Source organism: Physeter macrocephalus, chromosome 10 (assembly GCF_002837175.3).
Source record: "Physeter macrocephalus isolate SW-GA chromosome 10, ASM283717v5, whole genome shotgun sequence".
Lineage (NCBI taxonomy): Eukaryota > Metazoa > Chordata > Mammalia > Artiodactyla > Physeteridae > Physeter > Physeter macrocephalus.
Window position 1 is genome coordinate 81415583 of NC_041223.1, and position 15704 is coordinate 81431286.

At 43.4% G+C, this 15704-nt stretch overlaps 1 protein-coding gene across 8 annotated transcripts in view; it reads left to right on the top strand.

The window, feature by feature from the left end:
* SMAP1 (small ArfGAP 1) overlaps window positions 1-15704 on the top strand; it is a 153634-nt gene that overhangs the window by 13358 nt on the left and 124572 nt on the right. Inside the window, exons 1-2 of one of the 8 annotated variants that reach the window (XM_055087647.1) lie at window positions 9065-9292; window positions 11454-11836. The exons of 3 other annotated variants lie outside the window; for them this stretch is intronic. Coding sequence is in view for 1 of the 5 variants with exons in the window: in XM_007110975.4 (XP_007111037.1) it covers window positions 14713-14812 (100 nt within the window). In the remaining 4 variants the exon portion in view is untranslated. Of the gene's footprint in view, window positions 1-9064; window positions 9293-11453; window positions 11837-12762; window positions 13537-14248; window positions 14813-15704 lie in introns of those variants that run through there. 4 more of the 8 variants (XM_055087648.1, XM_028494689.2, XM_007110977.4 and 1 more) reach the window with 4 other exon arrangements.

Sequence of the window (15704 nt, forward strand, 5' to 3'; positions counted from 1 at the left end):
CCGGGGGGGGGGCCTAAAGGGCTCCCGGGTTCCGGGGGGGGGGGGGCGGGGGGGGGGGGGGGGGGGGCGGATGGTAATCTAGTGGTAGGAAGGTTGACAATCTGTATTTGTTTCATTTCATATTTTGTTTTATTTTATCTCATTTCACCGTATTTTATTTCATGATTCAGTAAGAAAACTGTACTGATGCTCTCTGTTCCCACCTGGAAGGATCTCAGAGTAATTCAGATGTGGGACTGAAAGCTTGGGTGCCAGAGGGAGACATTTTGCAATGCACATTTAAAAAGACATGGCAGTCTTGTTAACATATTGATATAAATGCTGAAGAGATAGTCATAGACGCACAGTTTTAAAGTGCCCTTTATAGCTGAATTTTAAAAATAAAGCAAAAAATACTTTTTGTTTTCTTTTTCCTCCCAATTACTTGTTAAGAGAATTGTCCGAGGTTTCAGATGTAAGAAAAGTGCTTCTTCCTCCTGATTTTGGCTAGGTTTTATTGTTGTGAAAATTTTCTGCATTGTATTTATTTTAACATGTTTATAGATGTAATTGATTACTTCAGAAGGATTAACTTTTTGATGTGGTTATTATAGGAAGTAAAAAAAAGATAAATTCTATTGAAATATTTGATACAGATACTTTCTCTTCTTTGTAACGTGGTTTCCTCTTCTGTTTTCATTAAATTATTATTTTTATATGTACAGGTCACTAGTCTATTGCTGCTGTTACTTCCCCCGTATTGTCACATTCAAATAAATATTTTTTCCCTGTGGAAATTGTGCTCAACTGTTGTACAGAAGCAGTTTTCCCTCTCATTGACTGAAAATTAGTTATTTGGAATTTTTTAGTGGAGACAGCGGTTTCACTTCCGTAGATAAGACAAGGCTATCAGGTGGTTGCCTTCTTTATTGACCTTTTATCTCTTGTCCCACGTTAAGGCAGTTACACTTTTGCTTGTTTTTAACTTATTTGTTAAAGTATGCCTGTAAACAACAGGAAACAAGTGAGTGGTTTTTACCTAAAATAAATGTTTTTCTAGTTTTCAAAAAATAGTGGAGGGGACTTCTGGATTCGGGTGTGGCTTCGAAACTGGAAGGAGGTTGAGGTGTCACTCCATCCTAACGACAAGGAAAAGCTGAGCAGACTGAACAATCAACAGCTCTGCTTAGGTCCGTCAGAAAAATGAGGTCACAGGGCAAACTGCTGTCCCCCAACTTGCAGAGACAGGTGAATACAGAGAATCACAACTTCCATCACAACTCTGGGAACCAGTACTGAGCTGGGAAAACGCAAACTGCAGTAGATGAATTGCTGGAGGCTCCCTCTGGGGGGACTCAGGAGCTCACAAACACATGTTTGTGAGCTCAACCTCAAGGGGCTGGACGCAGTGCATGCGGGAGAAAAGCTCCTAGTGCTTCTGGCAGGAGGAGGGGAGAAGGAACCATTCTGAAATGCACCAGAGCATTCTGTTCTTTTTAGCAGGGTAGGCCCTGGGAGAAACTATTTCAGTAGAGCTTAACTGACGCGGGGGAAGGAAGGGAAGTACCTAACTCCAGGCAGCTCTAGCCTTTCAAGTGATAGAAGGGAAATCCCAACTCCTGCCTAATCTAGCCGTCCTGTCCACCCGAAGGAAGGCGGGCGGGGGGTGGGGGGAGAAAGGTTTGTGAAGTTCCCAGTACAGAGGCAGAGACTCACTGGCAAACTGAAACCTAGTCACAGGGCTATAGCACGCTCCACTCCCCAGCCCCTCACCACCACATTGCTGAGGCCTATTTACAGCAGTTTTTTTTACCCAGGACAGCATGTCCGGCCGTCAGGTAAAAGCTACAAGGCATACTAGAAGGCAAAAAAATCGTTGGGGTTCTTAAATTTCATAGTGAAACTGTTATCAGGTATTCGAAGTATGGTGATAGTCTGCAGCCCACACCTTGTGAGATACAAATGTAATTGGAAAAACCTGGAAAAATATTTTCATATGTTTAAACGAATGTATAAAACACTTATGTATATATTACTTAGTATGTAACAGCTAAAGTTACTATATGTTCAGATTGAATAAGCTTATTTATTCACATCAGATCTATACTAAATTCTTTTAGTCTAAAAGTTTTTATAGAGGGAGAGTATCAGTCCCAAACAATACTTACTGATACACCACAGCTGAGTAACAGATCTTTAGACCAGTATATCACTCAGCTGAGCTTTAATATTTATGGTACACCTTGAATATTTATATTCCAGTTATTTTTAGAATTCACACAAAGTAAGGAGCATTATACTGATCAGAAGACATTTCGTATATGTATGTGTCCCCTGAAAATATTTAAAGTGGAGGTTGTAATTATTATTTATGTTAAGCCTGGGCTTAACATCTCTTTACCAAGTCAGTGGTAAGGAAAAAGTTGGGAGTGGGGCTCTTCTAAGTTAAAAGGCACTATACTTTTTGAAAAAGTCCTTTACAAAAAAAATTTTTTTGGAGGAACAGTTTTGGGAAGTAGAATATGTACTGAGTATTAGAGGACATTGAGAGCTTACTGTTAATTTGGTAGGTGTGGTAATTGTGGTTATGGGGAGAAAACATATTTTTTAAAGCTTCATACTGAAGTATTTAGGGGGGTGATGTCTTTTGCCTGAAATTACTTTAAGAAGCTTCAGCACACACAAAAGATGAAGATGGCAAAATATTAACAATTGTTGAATCTGGGCAGTGGGTATGTGGGTGTTCACTATACTATTCTTTGTGTATTTCTGTATTTGAAAAATTTTGATAATAAAAGTTAGGAAAAAATTCTAGTTTTTGTGCCTAAGGAATAAACTCAAGCCATCAGCAAATAAGGAGGACCCTTCTGGACTTAAAAAATGTTCAGTTCACCTTGGTGTGCATTTTTTTTTCTTTTCAGTTAGAAGACTATATTAGTCATCTAGTCTTGACTGACAGTATGTATCTGGACATTTATGTAATCTCGTACCAAATGACTGTTTTTCAATATCCTATCAACTATTCTGAACATGCTGGGAGTCTGTGTAAACATACCAAGAGACCAAAAGAAGTTAAAAAAAAACCCCTTCAAATAAACTATTATTACAAAGACAGAGTGATTAAGGAGTAAATAAATTAGCTGTTGGCTCTTTATGGTAGACCCTACTCATTTAAGGATGCTGGATCAGAAAAAGGATTATCATGGAGCTGTTTAAGTACTGACTAGCTGTTGTTAATAAAGTGTTTGAAAATGTAGTGATGAGTGTGGTACCAATTTCTCTTCTTCCTTATCCTGTTTTTTTTAAGAACACAATGAAAAGAACGGCAGCAAACCATGAAAATACACCAGAACCTCTAAGGCTGATCCCTAACTTATATTTTATCCAGGGGTTACTTAAAGAAGTATTGGGAAGCAGCCCTATAGCACAGGGAGATCAGCTTGGTGCTTTGTGATCACCTAGAGGGGTGGGATAGGGAGGGTGGGAGGGAGGGAGACGCAAGAGGGAGGAGATATGGGGATATATGTATACATATAGCTGATTCACTTTGTTATAAAGCAGAAACTAACACACTATTGTAAAGCAATTATACTCCAATAGAGATGTATTTTAAAAAGTATTCATTTCACATGTATTTTCTGAGCACCCCTTGTGCATAAGGCACGGCTGCTCATTGCCATACAAACTGACGTTGTATAAGGCGCTAATGAATCCTGACCCCAGAGCTGTCTGTATTTAAGACTTTCCATCGTAGGGGATAGAAAAGGAACTAGAGTTAACCTAAGTAAAACAGCATTGAACGTTGTTGTTTGATCAGAAGAGGAGGGGGGCTTGCCCCCCACAGGCCTCAGTTCTTGAATCACTTCGCTTCCGTTTGTATTCTCTCCCTTGCCGGTCTCATACGGTCTCTTGCTTTTAATTATCGACTGTGAGTGGATGACTTCCTGATAACATATGTTCGTTGAGACTAAAGACTTGATCTCATCCCAGGACTCCGTACTCATATATCCGGTGCGTGGGTTGCTCATCCAGGGGCTCGAAATTAACATGGCTTAACTTAATTCTTCATCTTCCTCCTCCAGGCCTGCTCCTTGGACAGTCTTCCCATCTTCCTGTGCCCTTTCGCTCAGCCCCCAGACTTTGGAATTTTCCCCTTGTGAACTGCAGTAGTCTCGCAATTGGTCTCCCAGCTTTATTTTTGCCTCTATGGCCGGTTCTAACCCAGCTGCCAGAATGACCTTTAAAAAGTCAGGTTAGGTAGTTAGATCACGTCATTGCTGTACCCGAAACCCTCCATTATTTTTGTCAGAGTAAAAAGCCAAAGCCCTTAGAGCAGTGCACACTGCCGTCCCTGCTCCTGAACATACTTACTAACCAGGCTTCTGTCGCCGTGCCTTCACACTTGATGTTCTCTCTCCCTGGAGTGTTCTTCTTCCAGATGTGCATATGGCCTGGCCTCCGCTCCTAGGTTAGGTTAGGTCCTCACTCATTGTGTACTTAATTTTGTTTAATATTTGTCTCCCTTTCTAGAGTGTAGGAAGTCAGGGATTTTTGTCGCGCTTGGTAAATATTTGTTGAATGAATAAATGTCCGAGGAGGGGGGAGAAGCATGCTCGGCGCGAGAACGACGTATGCTGCCAGTTTAAGACGTTGTTTATGAAAACTGAATAACCACGATACGAGCAGTATCTGAAAAGCTAATTTATCTCAGTGGTTCTTGGAAGTATTTCATGCAGTATATTAAGTGTTTGATGAGGGTCACTGTGACTTTGGTGATTCTCTTTCTGGAAAATAAGACCTCACTCAATATTTTTCTTTTTCTAACTTTTTCTTTTTTAGCTTATGTAAAACTTTGTTTAGTCAGATTTATAAAAGCCATTGGTTTTGAATACTAGAATCATATATTCTTTTTGTATGTTTAAGTTGAGGTTGTTTTAGTAGGGCTTCAGCTCTGAAAACAGAACACTCTGGGTGTGTTGGCAGAAATGCTTTACTCTAGGAAATTAGGTGCTTGTGAAAGGCCTAGGAGGGGTGGAAGAGCCGGTCCCAGATCACAGAAGGGCTGACCTGCCAGGGGGCCGCCAGCCCGGAGGCTGTCCCTGGACTGTTCAGTGTGAGAAAGCCCCAAGTTAGCTGTGACCCTGGGACTAGAAAGCTGCAGCTGCCCTGGTACCCCTACCAGTACCCTGGTACTGGAATGTGGGGTGTTCCCGTCATCCCTCAGAACCGCTGCTTCTCACCCAAGACTCAGCTGGAGACTAGACATTCTACCTTCCGGTTTTCTTGCAGAAAACAACCAGGAAGGCAGGAAGATAGTCTCTACCTCACTTTTGCTTTCAAGTACTGCATGAGTGCATCCAGCTGGTAGAAACTAATTCTCGTTCGGAAGTCTAACTACAAAGGAACGTGAGAAGTAGAGCTTTTTGGGCTTTCCGTCCTCAGGCACCCCAGAAATCGGGAGGGGTGGGCGGTTGTGTGAACAGATCAATGTTGTCCCATGGCTCTGTCTTAGCTGGCATCAGAGTGAGCCAAAGAGCACCCACAGCCTGACCCGGGAAGCTAGAGGGTCCCCGGGCAGCCAGCTTTGTGGCTCTGGCCTCCGGGCCCCTGGGGCGTGGCTGCTCTTGCCTGCTCTCCCCTTCCTAACCACTTGCCTGTCTTGTTCGTTTGCTTGCCTGTGCCTCACCAGCTCAGCTCCTGAGTCTGTCTGACCTGCTCTTTGGCTTCCTGTACGTGGTTGTCTCTTTCTTTGGGTCATAAGGGGGCTGCAGGAACAGCAGGTGGGGTTCCTTCTCCAAGGCCAAGAGCGGGCAACCTCTCCAAGAAGGAAGCGTGGCGTATATAGTTAACACGTGAACACAAGACTAGTTGCCGACAGGGGACGTGGTTAGCTCTGGACGGGAGAAGAAGGTCAGGACGAACGTTGAGCGTTGAGGAGGAGTGAGAGTGAGAGGGTCTGCAGTGTGAGGGGTCAGCTCGGTGAAGTCTTTAGCCGAGAGTGAGGGTAGGGGGGTACTGAAGGAGATTTGAGGGTGTTCTCCGCACAGAATACTTGCTAATAGTAAGTGTCTTAAGAGTATCAATAATTCAAAAGTAGTTTAAACTGATCTGACCCCTCAGTGATGGGTACTTACTTTCTAGCTCCTGTGGTTGCAGACAGCCCTGCCGCCAGAGCTTTGTGTGAGCGCGGAGCTTCCTGCGAGCAGATCTCGGCTGTGGAAGGCGCCCCTGGGAGCGCTGCAGGGGAACGCCTGCCGTCTGTGTACCGCCAGGCCTCCCCGCCAGCGGGCCCCCAGCCTGCCACTGGGTATTCGTGTTCTTGAGAAGTTTCAGTAAATGGGGTTGATGCAGGCGGTGTCACACTTCTATACTGCATTTGTTGACACTCTTAAATCGAACATTTTTAATATGCTGTTGGTCATTTCTAGTCTTTTATGATTTGCTCCTTCATTTGGAGGTGGGGATGGCTGTCATTTTCACATTTTTCTCATGACCAGTCGTTGGGTCCTTCCAGGAACATTCATTCCTCTGAGTTTGGTGCCAGCCACATCATTTACCCCAGATCAGCGGTCCCCAACCTTTTCGGCACCAGGGACCGGTTTCTTGGAAGACAATTTTTCCACGGCCAGCGGCGGGGGTGGGGGCGGGGGCGGGCGGAGGGGAGGCATGGTTCAGGCGGTAATGCGGGGAGCGGCAGGTGAAGCTTCATTCGCCTGCCCGCCGCTCACCTCCTGCACTGCGGCCCGGGTCCTAACAGGCTGCGGACCGGTGCCACCTGCGCCCAGGGGTTGGGAACCCCTGCCCTAGACGCTCTCAGCCTGTGAATAAGTAACGGTCGAGCACTTTGCACAGATTTTCAGTCTCTGAAAAGTCTACTTTTTTTGTAACTATGAAATTGTAAAAAGTTTAGAGATAGAAGAGACCTGTCGTGTACCTGGTCTGGTCTCCTATTAGAGATTAATTAACTAATTAATAGGTGAAATGCCTTGCTCCAAGCTGTGACAGTGAGAGGATGTGGCAGTGAACCACATTTTCTGCTTTGTGAGGCCAAAGCAGCAGATGGTCTTCCAGACAACTGGAATGTGTTACTGCCCTTGACCTTCACAGAAGGTATCTCTCAGCTTTTCAATTTTTAAATTCTCCTTAAATTCAGCCGTTGTACAAAATGAGAAGGGAGGTAAATTCTGGGTTTTTGTGCTTAACCAAACTGTATCTGTGTAATGGCAGAATATTAAGAAAAAATTGAATGAGGAATGATTACATATTAAGTATTTACTTACCCAAGTTTATTTAAACATAGATTTGGCAATAGCTGTAATACAAACATGCTTTAAAACTTGGAATGCTGTTTTTTGGTGTCTGCTGTGTTCACTGAAAGCCCATGTCCTCTCATGAAATAGTGTCAAGAATAGTTTAAATAGTGTCAAGAATAGTTTAAAAAAGAGATAGTTGTAAATACTGAATATCTTTCTGCTTGAGAGAGAAATTTTGCAAACAAAAAGTACTAGAATATTTATTAAAAAAGTAAACAAAATAAAGGAAAATGTAATATGCTTTCTCAAACTTGTGAACTTTTAAGCTGAATTTCTGAATGATAGTCACCTGAACAAAGTGAGAAATCGGTTTGACAAGGCTTAAACTTTAGGGCAGTCAGGTGAAACAAAGATTATTGATTCTTAAAATTAAGCTTCATTTTATTTTCTCCTTTTATCTTATATCATCCTGATGACCAGCGTACTCTTAAATGATTACCACAGTTTAACTTCTTTGCCAGAGTAAATCAACATTTGGAAAATGGCACAGGAATGCTGTATTTGTAGATTTTGTTAGTTCTCTAAAGAATCTTCTTAGTTTTATAGAGTCTTTATGGATGTTTTGAATTTATTTACATATTCTTTCTTCCCAAGTTTAAGGAGGTAAATATAATAAAAAATAATGTAGTTATATATTTCCTAACTTTTGCTCTGCTGTTACCCTTGAGAGGCATCCTAGTTCAGTAGCTCAAAGCACGGGCTTTGAAGGCGGAAGCTCTGTGTTGAAATCAGCTCTCCCATTGTTGCCTCTGGAGTTCCTTTTCTTTTTTCTCCCCTCCTCTCCCCTTCCCTTTCCCGCCCTCCCTCCCTCTCTCCCTTCCTCGCCTCTTCCCCTCCCCTCCCTCCTTCCTTCCTTATGGTGGGAGTGTGGTATTTAAACTTTTAAGCCTCAGTGTCACTACATGTAAAACGGTGATCCCTGTGTCTCAGGATTGTGAGGGTTAACTGAGCTTGTGAAGTGGTGTCCTGCATAAAGTAAGGGTTTGATAATTTATCAGGTCTTTGTTTTGGTTTTGGTTTTTTTAGCACTCGTAGTTATTTTACTACTTTGAAGGAAGCATTTGTGAATTATGTTTTGTCTGGTAATCAATGAAATTGAGCAAATCCTGAGACAACTCCCACTCAAGAGTACTTTATGGAAGGCTCAGGAGAAGAAGGCAGTTACCTTTCTCTCTCTCTCTCTCTTTTTTTTGCCCTTTATCTGCTGGTCCCTTAGAGCAGACATTAGCTAGAGGCGTAGGACAGAAGCCCTCCTTGCCCTGCCTTGCCCCGCAGGAGCCTTCGCTCTAAGGGGACAGGCAGGCCGAAAGCACAGCGAGTAGGGCCAGCCTTGGAGAGGGAGTTGGGGAAGGAAGGGGGGAGCAGGCTTGGAGGAGGAGAGCGGCCGTCACTCTGGGGAGGAGGAGCTGGGAGCGGCTCGGGCGTCCACTTAGTGCACCGGCCTTTCACGTTCCAGGCGCCAGGGGGAAGGCTAGGGAGGGGCCGTCGGGCACCGGAGGCCTGCCCTGGCCGCTCCCGGCCAAGGGGCTTGCAGGGCGGGGGCGGGGGCGGGGGCGGGGTTGGGGGCGGGGCCGCAGGGAGGAGGAGGGAGGGAGGTGGAGTCGCCGGGAGCTGGGGGCTGCGCTGGCTGCTGGGAGAAGCCTTGGGAGAGGGGCGGCCCGAGGCCTGGTGGTGCGAGGGAGGGCGGGGCTGCAAGGGGCGGTGGGCCGGTGGACGGGAAGCCTCTCGGGCTCTGCGGGAGTGTGGTGGAGCGAAGCCCAGCCGCCCTGGAGTCGGCAGTGACAGGGCGGGTCTCAGTGTGCCGGCGTCTCTCTGGGGGTCCTCATGCACACCTGGGCCGCTTCTTAGCACCTTTGCCGAATGCCGTTGTTTGTTTTGTTTTCCGCGTTTCGTTTATTTTTGAATCGAATGCTTTATTTTCCTGTGGATTCTGACAACGTTTACACTGTGAGGAAAATTGTTTAGAATTTATTTTGCAACCCATGGAAAAGTGTTAATATGTAAGTAAATGACCTTGAAATTAAGGCTTGGTTGACATTTTATTTGCCAGGGTTATTTTGTTTTGTTTGAGGAATTATAGTTAACTCTTAAATAAACTGATAAAATTGACAAAACTTTTCTGGGGAGACCTGTTAGTTTATTTTCGAAAAATATACGTTTCTTTTAGCACATTTCCTCTTTTACTTCAGGAAGTACAGTCCCTTTTGTGTAAGTGAATACAGTAGTGTCTTTGGATTCAGTACGTTTGGACTTCTCAGACATTTGAAATTGGCAAAGAGTGAGTGGTGTTTGTGACGTCTCTCTGCCCTCTGCTGGTCAAAATGTACTATTGCTCTTAACTCTGTAGCTTCAGTCATTCCTTTGAATGAAATAATACCCTGTAATATCAAGAGTGGCCAAAAAATCAAATTTGGGGGAAGAAACCTTTATTGTTTGAAAGGACTGTATTCTCCTTAGGGAAATCCTGCACGATAAATGGTTCTGCCCCAGAGGCCGATAGTGCTGTGGGTGAGAAATATGACTGTCTACTACACTGATGATTATTTTTACATTGTGTGTGTTCGTATTCTTTTCTGAACTTTTCTGTAAGTTCTAGATCTGCTCTGTCCAGTGTGGTTGGCCACTAGCCATATGCTGTTTAAGCGAACTTAAATATTCACTTCCTTACTCCCACTAGTCACATATCAAGGCCTGAAAGCCACACATGTGGCTAATAGCTACTGTGTTGGACAGTGCAGATTAAAGAATGTTTTCATATCTCAGAAAGTTCAATTGACAGTGCTGTTCTGATTTTTAACTTTTTTTTTTTTTTTCTTGCGGTACGCGGGCCTCTCACTGTTGCGGCCTCTCACGGACGCGCAGGCTCAGCGGCCATGGCTCACGGGCCCAGCCGCACCGCGGCATGTGGGATCCTCCCGGACCGGGGCGCGAACCCGCGTCCCCTGCATTGGCAGGCGGACTCTCAACCACTGCGCCACCAGGGAAGCCCTGATTTTTAAATTTTAAATAACAAGGATTATCATTTTCATGAAGTAATCATTGTTTTTACATTTACAACGAATTTCTTTGGCATGTACCCTTTTCATATGAAAACAGTTTAAACTGAGGGAATGTTTAGTAGGATTTTAGTTTATTAAGATTTTTTTGTACCATGTAATTTACTGCTTTTATTGCCAAATGATTACGGTACAGTTTTCTCAATGTACAGCATTGAGCATTTCTAGTGTTTTCTTAATCTGTTTTGAAGATTAAAGTTAAAGTTAAAAATATTGGCCATCTTTCTCTGTGCCATTTAATTGAGGTGATAGCTGCTTTCTCCCTTTGATGTGTGTTTGGGATGGAATGAAAGATATAAATCAGAGCATATGTAGAGAAACTAAGACTTTGTGACGTTGAGTCATACTTAATATATGTTGGTTGTTTAAAAAGAATACATTTTACCCAGATTCCTCTAATGGCAACATTTTGCAAAACTACAGTATCACAACTAGGATATTGACATTGATACGATTTCCAATTTTACGGTGATTTCTACAATTTTACTTGCATTCGTGTGTGCGTGCGCACATGTTTTCTGTACAGTTCCAGCACCACCAGGATCTCTCGTGTTGCCCTTTTATAGCCACACACGCCTTCCTCCCATCCCCCCTGCCCCCTCCCATCCCTGCTTCTGGCAACCACGAATCTGTTTTCCACTTGTAAAATTCTTTTTTAAATTTAAACTGTTATGAATCTTTAATGATTATAAAAATGGCTTTAATTTTTTTTTTGACAAAGAAAGGTACCTTTTTCTTTTTAACACCTTTATTGGAGTATAATTGCTTTACAATGGTGTGTTAGTTTCTGCTTTATAACAAAGTGAATCAGCTATACATATACATATATCCCCATATCTCCTCCCTCCTGTGTCTCCCTCCCACCCTCCCTATCCCACCCCTCTAGGTGGTCACAGAGCACCAAGCTGATCTCCCTGTGTTATGTGGCTGCTTCCCACTAGCTGTCTATTTTACATTTGGTTCCACTTGTACAATTTTGTCATTTAAAAAGTGTTATATAAATAGGAACGTCTGATACTTTGGGATTGGCTTTATTTGCTCAGTGTAATTCTTGGGAGATTCACCCAGGTTGTTACATGTATTAATAGTTTTCTGTTTTATTAAGGAGTAGAATTGGGACTTCCCTGGTGACTGGCTCAGTGGTTAAGAATCTGCCTGCCAATGCAGGGGACACGGGTTTGAGCCCTGGTCCGGGAAGATCCCACGTGCCATGGAGTAACTAAGCCCGTGTACCACAATTACCGAGCCTGCGTTCTAGAGCCCACAAGCCACAACTCCTGAGCTCGTGTGCCACAACTACTGAGCCGCGCACCTAGAGCCCGTGCTCCGTGACAAGAGAAGCCACTGCAATGAGAAGCCCGCACACCGCTACGAAGAGTAGCCCCCACTCGCCGCAACTAGAGAAAGCCTGAGTGCAGCAGCGAAGACTCGACGCAGCCAAAAGTAAACAAATAAATAAAATTTTTTAAAAAGGAGTGGAATCTTATGGTATGTATGTCCTACAGTTTGTATAATCATTCACTCGTTGAAGGAACTCTGGGCTGTTTCTAGTTTTTGACTGTTACAAATAACGCTCTACATTTGTGTAAGTTTCCATTTATCTGGTGAGAGCCCAGTAGTGTAGTTGCTTTGTTGTGGTGCAAGGGCTTCTCATTGCGGTGGCTTCTCTTGTTGCGGAGCACGGGCTCTAGGTGTGCGGCCTCATTAGTTGTGGCCCACGGGCTTAGTTGCTCCGTGGCATGTGGGATCTTCCCGGACCAGGGCTCGAACCCGTGTCCCCTGCATTGGCAGGCGGATTCTTAACCACTGCACCACTAGGGAAGTCCTCTTTAATATATTTTTAAGTGTTGTCTAATCTCTTAATTCTCCCCAGTGTGTTTTTTAATCTCAGGCGTTGTAGTTTGCATTTGTAGTTGTCACATATACATACATACATACATATATACATATATATATTCCCCCCCCATCCCATTCCATGCCTCTACTTGTTCAGTCTTTTCTGTAACTTCTTGGACATATGGAAATCACAGGTGATAATAATGTCTTTGTCTACTAATCTTATCATTATGTAATTTTGGGGCCAGTTTCAATTGATTGACTTTTCTCCTCTCTATAGATAGTATTTTCCTGCTTTTCTAGCATGCCTGGTAATTTTTTATTGGATGCTAGATATTGTGAATTTTGCTTGTTCTGGATTTTTTTGTGTTTCTATAAATATGCTTGAGGGTTTTTTTTTCTTTTGATGCAGTTATTTGGAAATAGTCTGACCCTTTCAGATCTTGCTTGTAAGCTTTGTTAGGTGAAACTAGAGCAGCATTTACTCTAGAGTTAGTTTTCCCCGCTAATAAGGCAAGATTCTTCTGAATTCCACATCTGATGCTCCATGAGTGATGAGGTTCTCTGATCTGGCTGATGGGCACAGACACGATTCTTGACTGTTTTGAGGTTTATGAGTATTCCCTCTCGTTGTTCTGGATGGTACTTTCCCCGTCTTCTGTGGTTTCCTCATACTTGCAGGTTAATAGTACTTGGTTGTGTACCTGAAGGTGACCTTTTACAGAACAGGCGTTCTCTGTGTGCATCATTCCTCTTCTGTACTCTGCCTTAGGAAATCTAGCCATTTGGTCTCTGTGGACTCCTGGCTCCATTGTAGGGAGACCACCGGCTGCCCCTCGATTTATCTTCCCGGTGCATGGTGTGGACTTTCCCCAGGCAGGAAGTGCTTTCTCTTCCGTCTCTTCGTTCCCAGTCTCTTCAGGAATATTGTCTTATATAGTTTGTTTGGTTTTTACGGTTTTTTTAAGTCCATAGGGTAAACTCAGTGTCTGTTCCTTCGTGTTGGCTAGAAACGTGGAACTCAGTATAATATTTTAGTAGAAAAGGGGCACGAAAAGAAAATTACTTTTGAAACTTCTATTTCTTTTTACCGAAACCCTAAGTTTTCGTAGGCTCCTTGGAGAGAATAGTTATGTTGAATTTTCTCCGAACATTTGTTTTCATGTAATACTCAGAGCTCCCGGCCCAGCACAGGGGAGGTGGCGGGGCTGCCGGTGTCACTGCTGCTCTGCTGCCCTGTTTCAGTTCCAGGCCTGCTTCTGCTGACCTGGTGGGTGCAGCAGGCCCAGCCACCAGGTCCGTCCTCCCCGTCCTCTAAAGGCTGACTTTGTTTGCAGAGGACATCTCCTATGGTAAGCTCTTCAGATATAAATTTGATGTTACTTTGCTGACTGACGTCACAGATTTTTTTCAAGTCAAATTAAAACATTTGATTATGGTCTGCAGCATATTATTACATATTTCATGTTTCAGAGATCATCACATTCTTTTTTGTACTGTTGAAAACATCTGTTTATGTAATTATAGGTTGCTATTCTCAAACAGGTACAGAATTTGGCTTAGTCTTTGCATTGAGTCTTCACGCTAAAAATGCAAACAAGACTAGTATGTTCCACAGTGATGCTTGTTGAAATTGTGATTTATCAGTGTTTCACTGGTTGATTACTGATGCCGAAGACACGAAGTGGGCTTAATCAGCCATCTCCATTATTCGTGAATGTGAAAGACAAAAAAGTAGTTGAACTTTGTAGCTAATTTAGAATATCATGTTAGCCAACAGTTTCTGCTTTCCCCATATCAAGGCTTTTTTTTTTTTTAAAGCCGTAGTTTTAATATATAAAATATATATGTCAAAAATATAAAGACGCTAATTATTTAAATTCATCTTTTCACGTAACATTGAAAGTTGGTGTTAATTGAGGCAGCATCTGAAGAGGTGAAGAAAAAGCAAGTTACTTTTAGTTAATGTGTAGTTAACAGATAATTGTAAACTCTGAATAATCGAGTATTCATTACGCTTTTTCTTAAGCTGTGGTTTCATTCATTTCACTGGCCTGTTCATAACTGTTCAGTGAGTCCTTGTTGCTAATAGCATAAAATCAAATTTGGGAGTCCAGACCCTTTGCAGTGTCTTCCGCCTCTATTTTCACTTATGCTATTATCCTTCACGTTTTGTTAGAAGCTATTGACCAGAGACGCTCTGTGCCCTCACTCTACATGTGTGTGTGGTTTTTAATCCTACTGGAATTTCCTCAGGGTCTTCGTGCTTGTTACTCTCTCCGTCTGGAGCCCTTTCCACAGATATCGCCTGTTTCCTTGCTTTGGGGCTCTGCTCGAATGCCACTTCATCAGTGTTGTGTTCCCTGACCGTTGTATTTAAAATTTCATCCCAGCTTTTTTTCTAAGCACTTGCTGTTCTCCGTACCCACTTAATTTTCTTTTCTCCATAGCCTTTATCACAATCTGAGATCCTAAATATTTTATAACTTGTTTGTGTCTCTCTCTTGCTCCACTGGAACCTGTAGCTCATGAGGGCAGGGACTTCCATGTGTTGTATTTCCCTTCTGGATCCCCACCATCTAGAAAGTTCTTGGCACATAATAAGCATTCAGCACATTTTTGATGACGGTGAGTCAATGAATGAGTGAATGAACGATTAACCTTCTAAGTCTTCTCTGCGCATCTGACCCTCACCCGTCTCCCCTGGCCCACTTGAGGCCCCACTGCATTCAGGAAGCCGCTTTGAATGGAACTGCCGCCTGCTGCTTCAGCTCGTCCTGATCTGCTCCTCCTTTGAACTCGTGGCATTTTCATATTAGTAGAAGAGAGAATTTTCTGGTAGATATAATTGTGTGTGGTTTGCCTAGGCTGCAAGATGGTAACATTCTATTACTTGAAATGTTTAAGGAGTGACAGGATGGCCTTGTCAGTAAAGGGGACTAGACTTGACATGTATAGTTCCCTCTGTGCTAGGTGCTGTAATTTCATGGGACCCTAAAAAGTGTAGATGAAGTCGCCCTATTTGATAGTTTTGGAAACTGACGTTTAGAGGGGTCACATAATTTGTCTGAAGTTCATAGCCGTTTAAGTGTCTTGGCTCTTCAGACTCGGGTCTTTCTCTGTAGAAGAGCTGTTATGCTGCCTTCATTGAGTAACGACTTCATGAACCCAAGGTCCACTACGATTGTGTGAAGTGTGGCAGTTTGGCATGTTTACCAAGGAATGAAGGGCTGAATGGGGAAGAGTGACGACGCTTGGTTAGGGAGAGAAAAAAGTTAAAAAGTTTTGGATAATGGTGTAATTAGAAACACCCAGAGGGAAACAGAGGCGCCAAACCTTACCATTCTGTTCAGATCTTGGCCTGGTGATAGATCAAGATTTTTTTTTTTTTTTTTGTGGTATGCAGGCCTCTCACTGTTGTGGCCCCTCCCGTTGCGGAGCACAGGCTCCGGACGCGCAGGCTCAGCGGCCATGGCTCACGGGCCCAGCCGCTCCGCGGCGTGTGGGATCCTCCCGGACC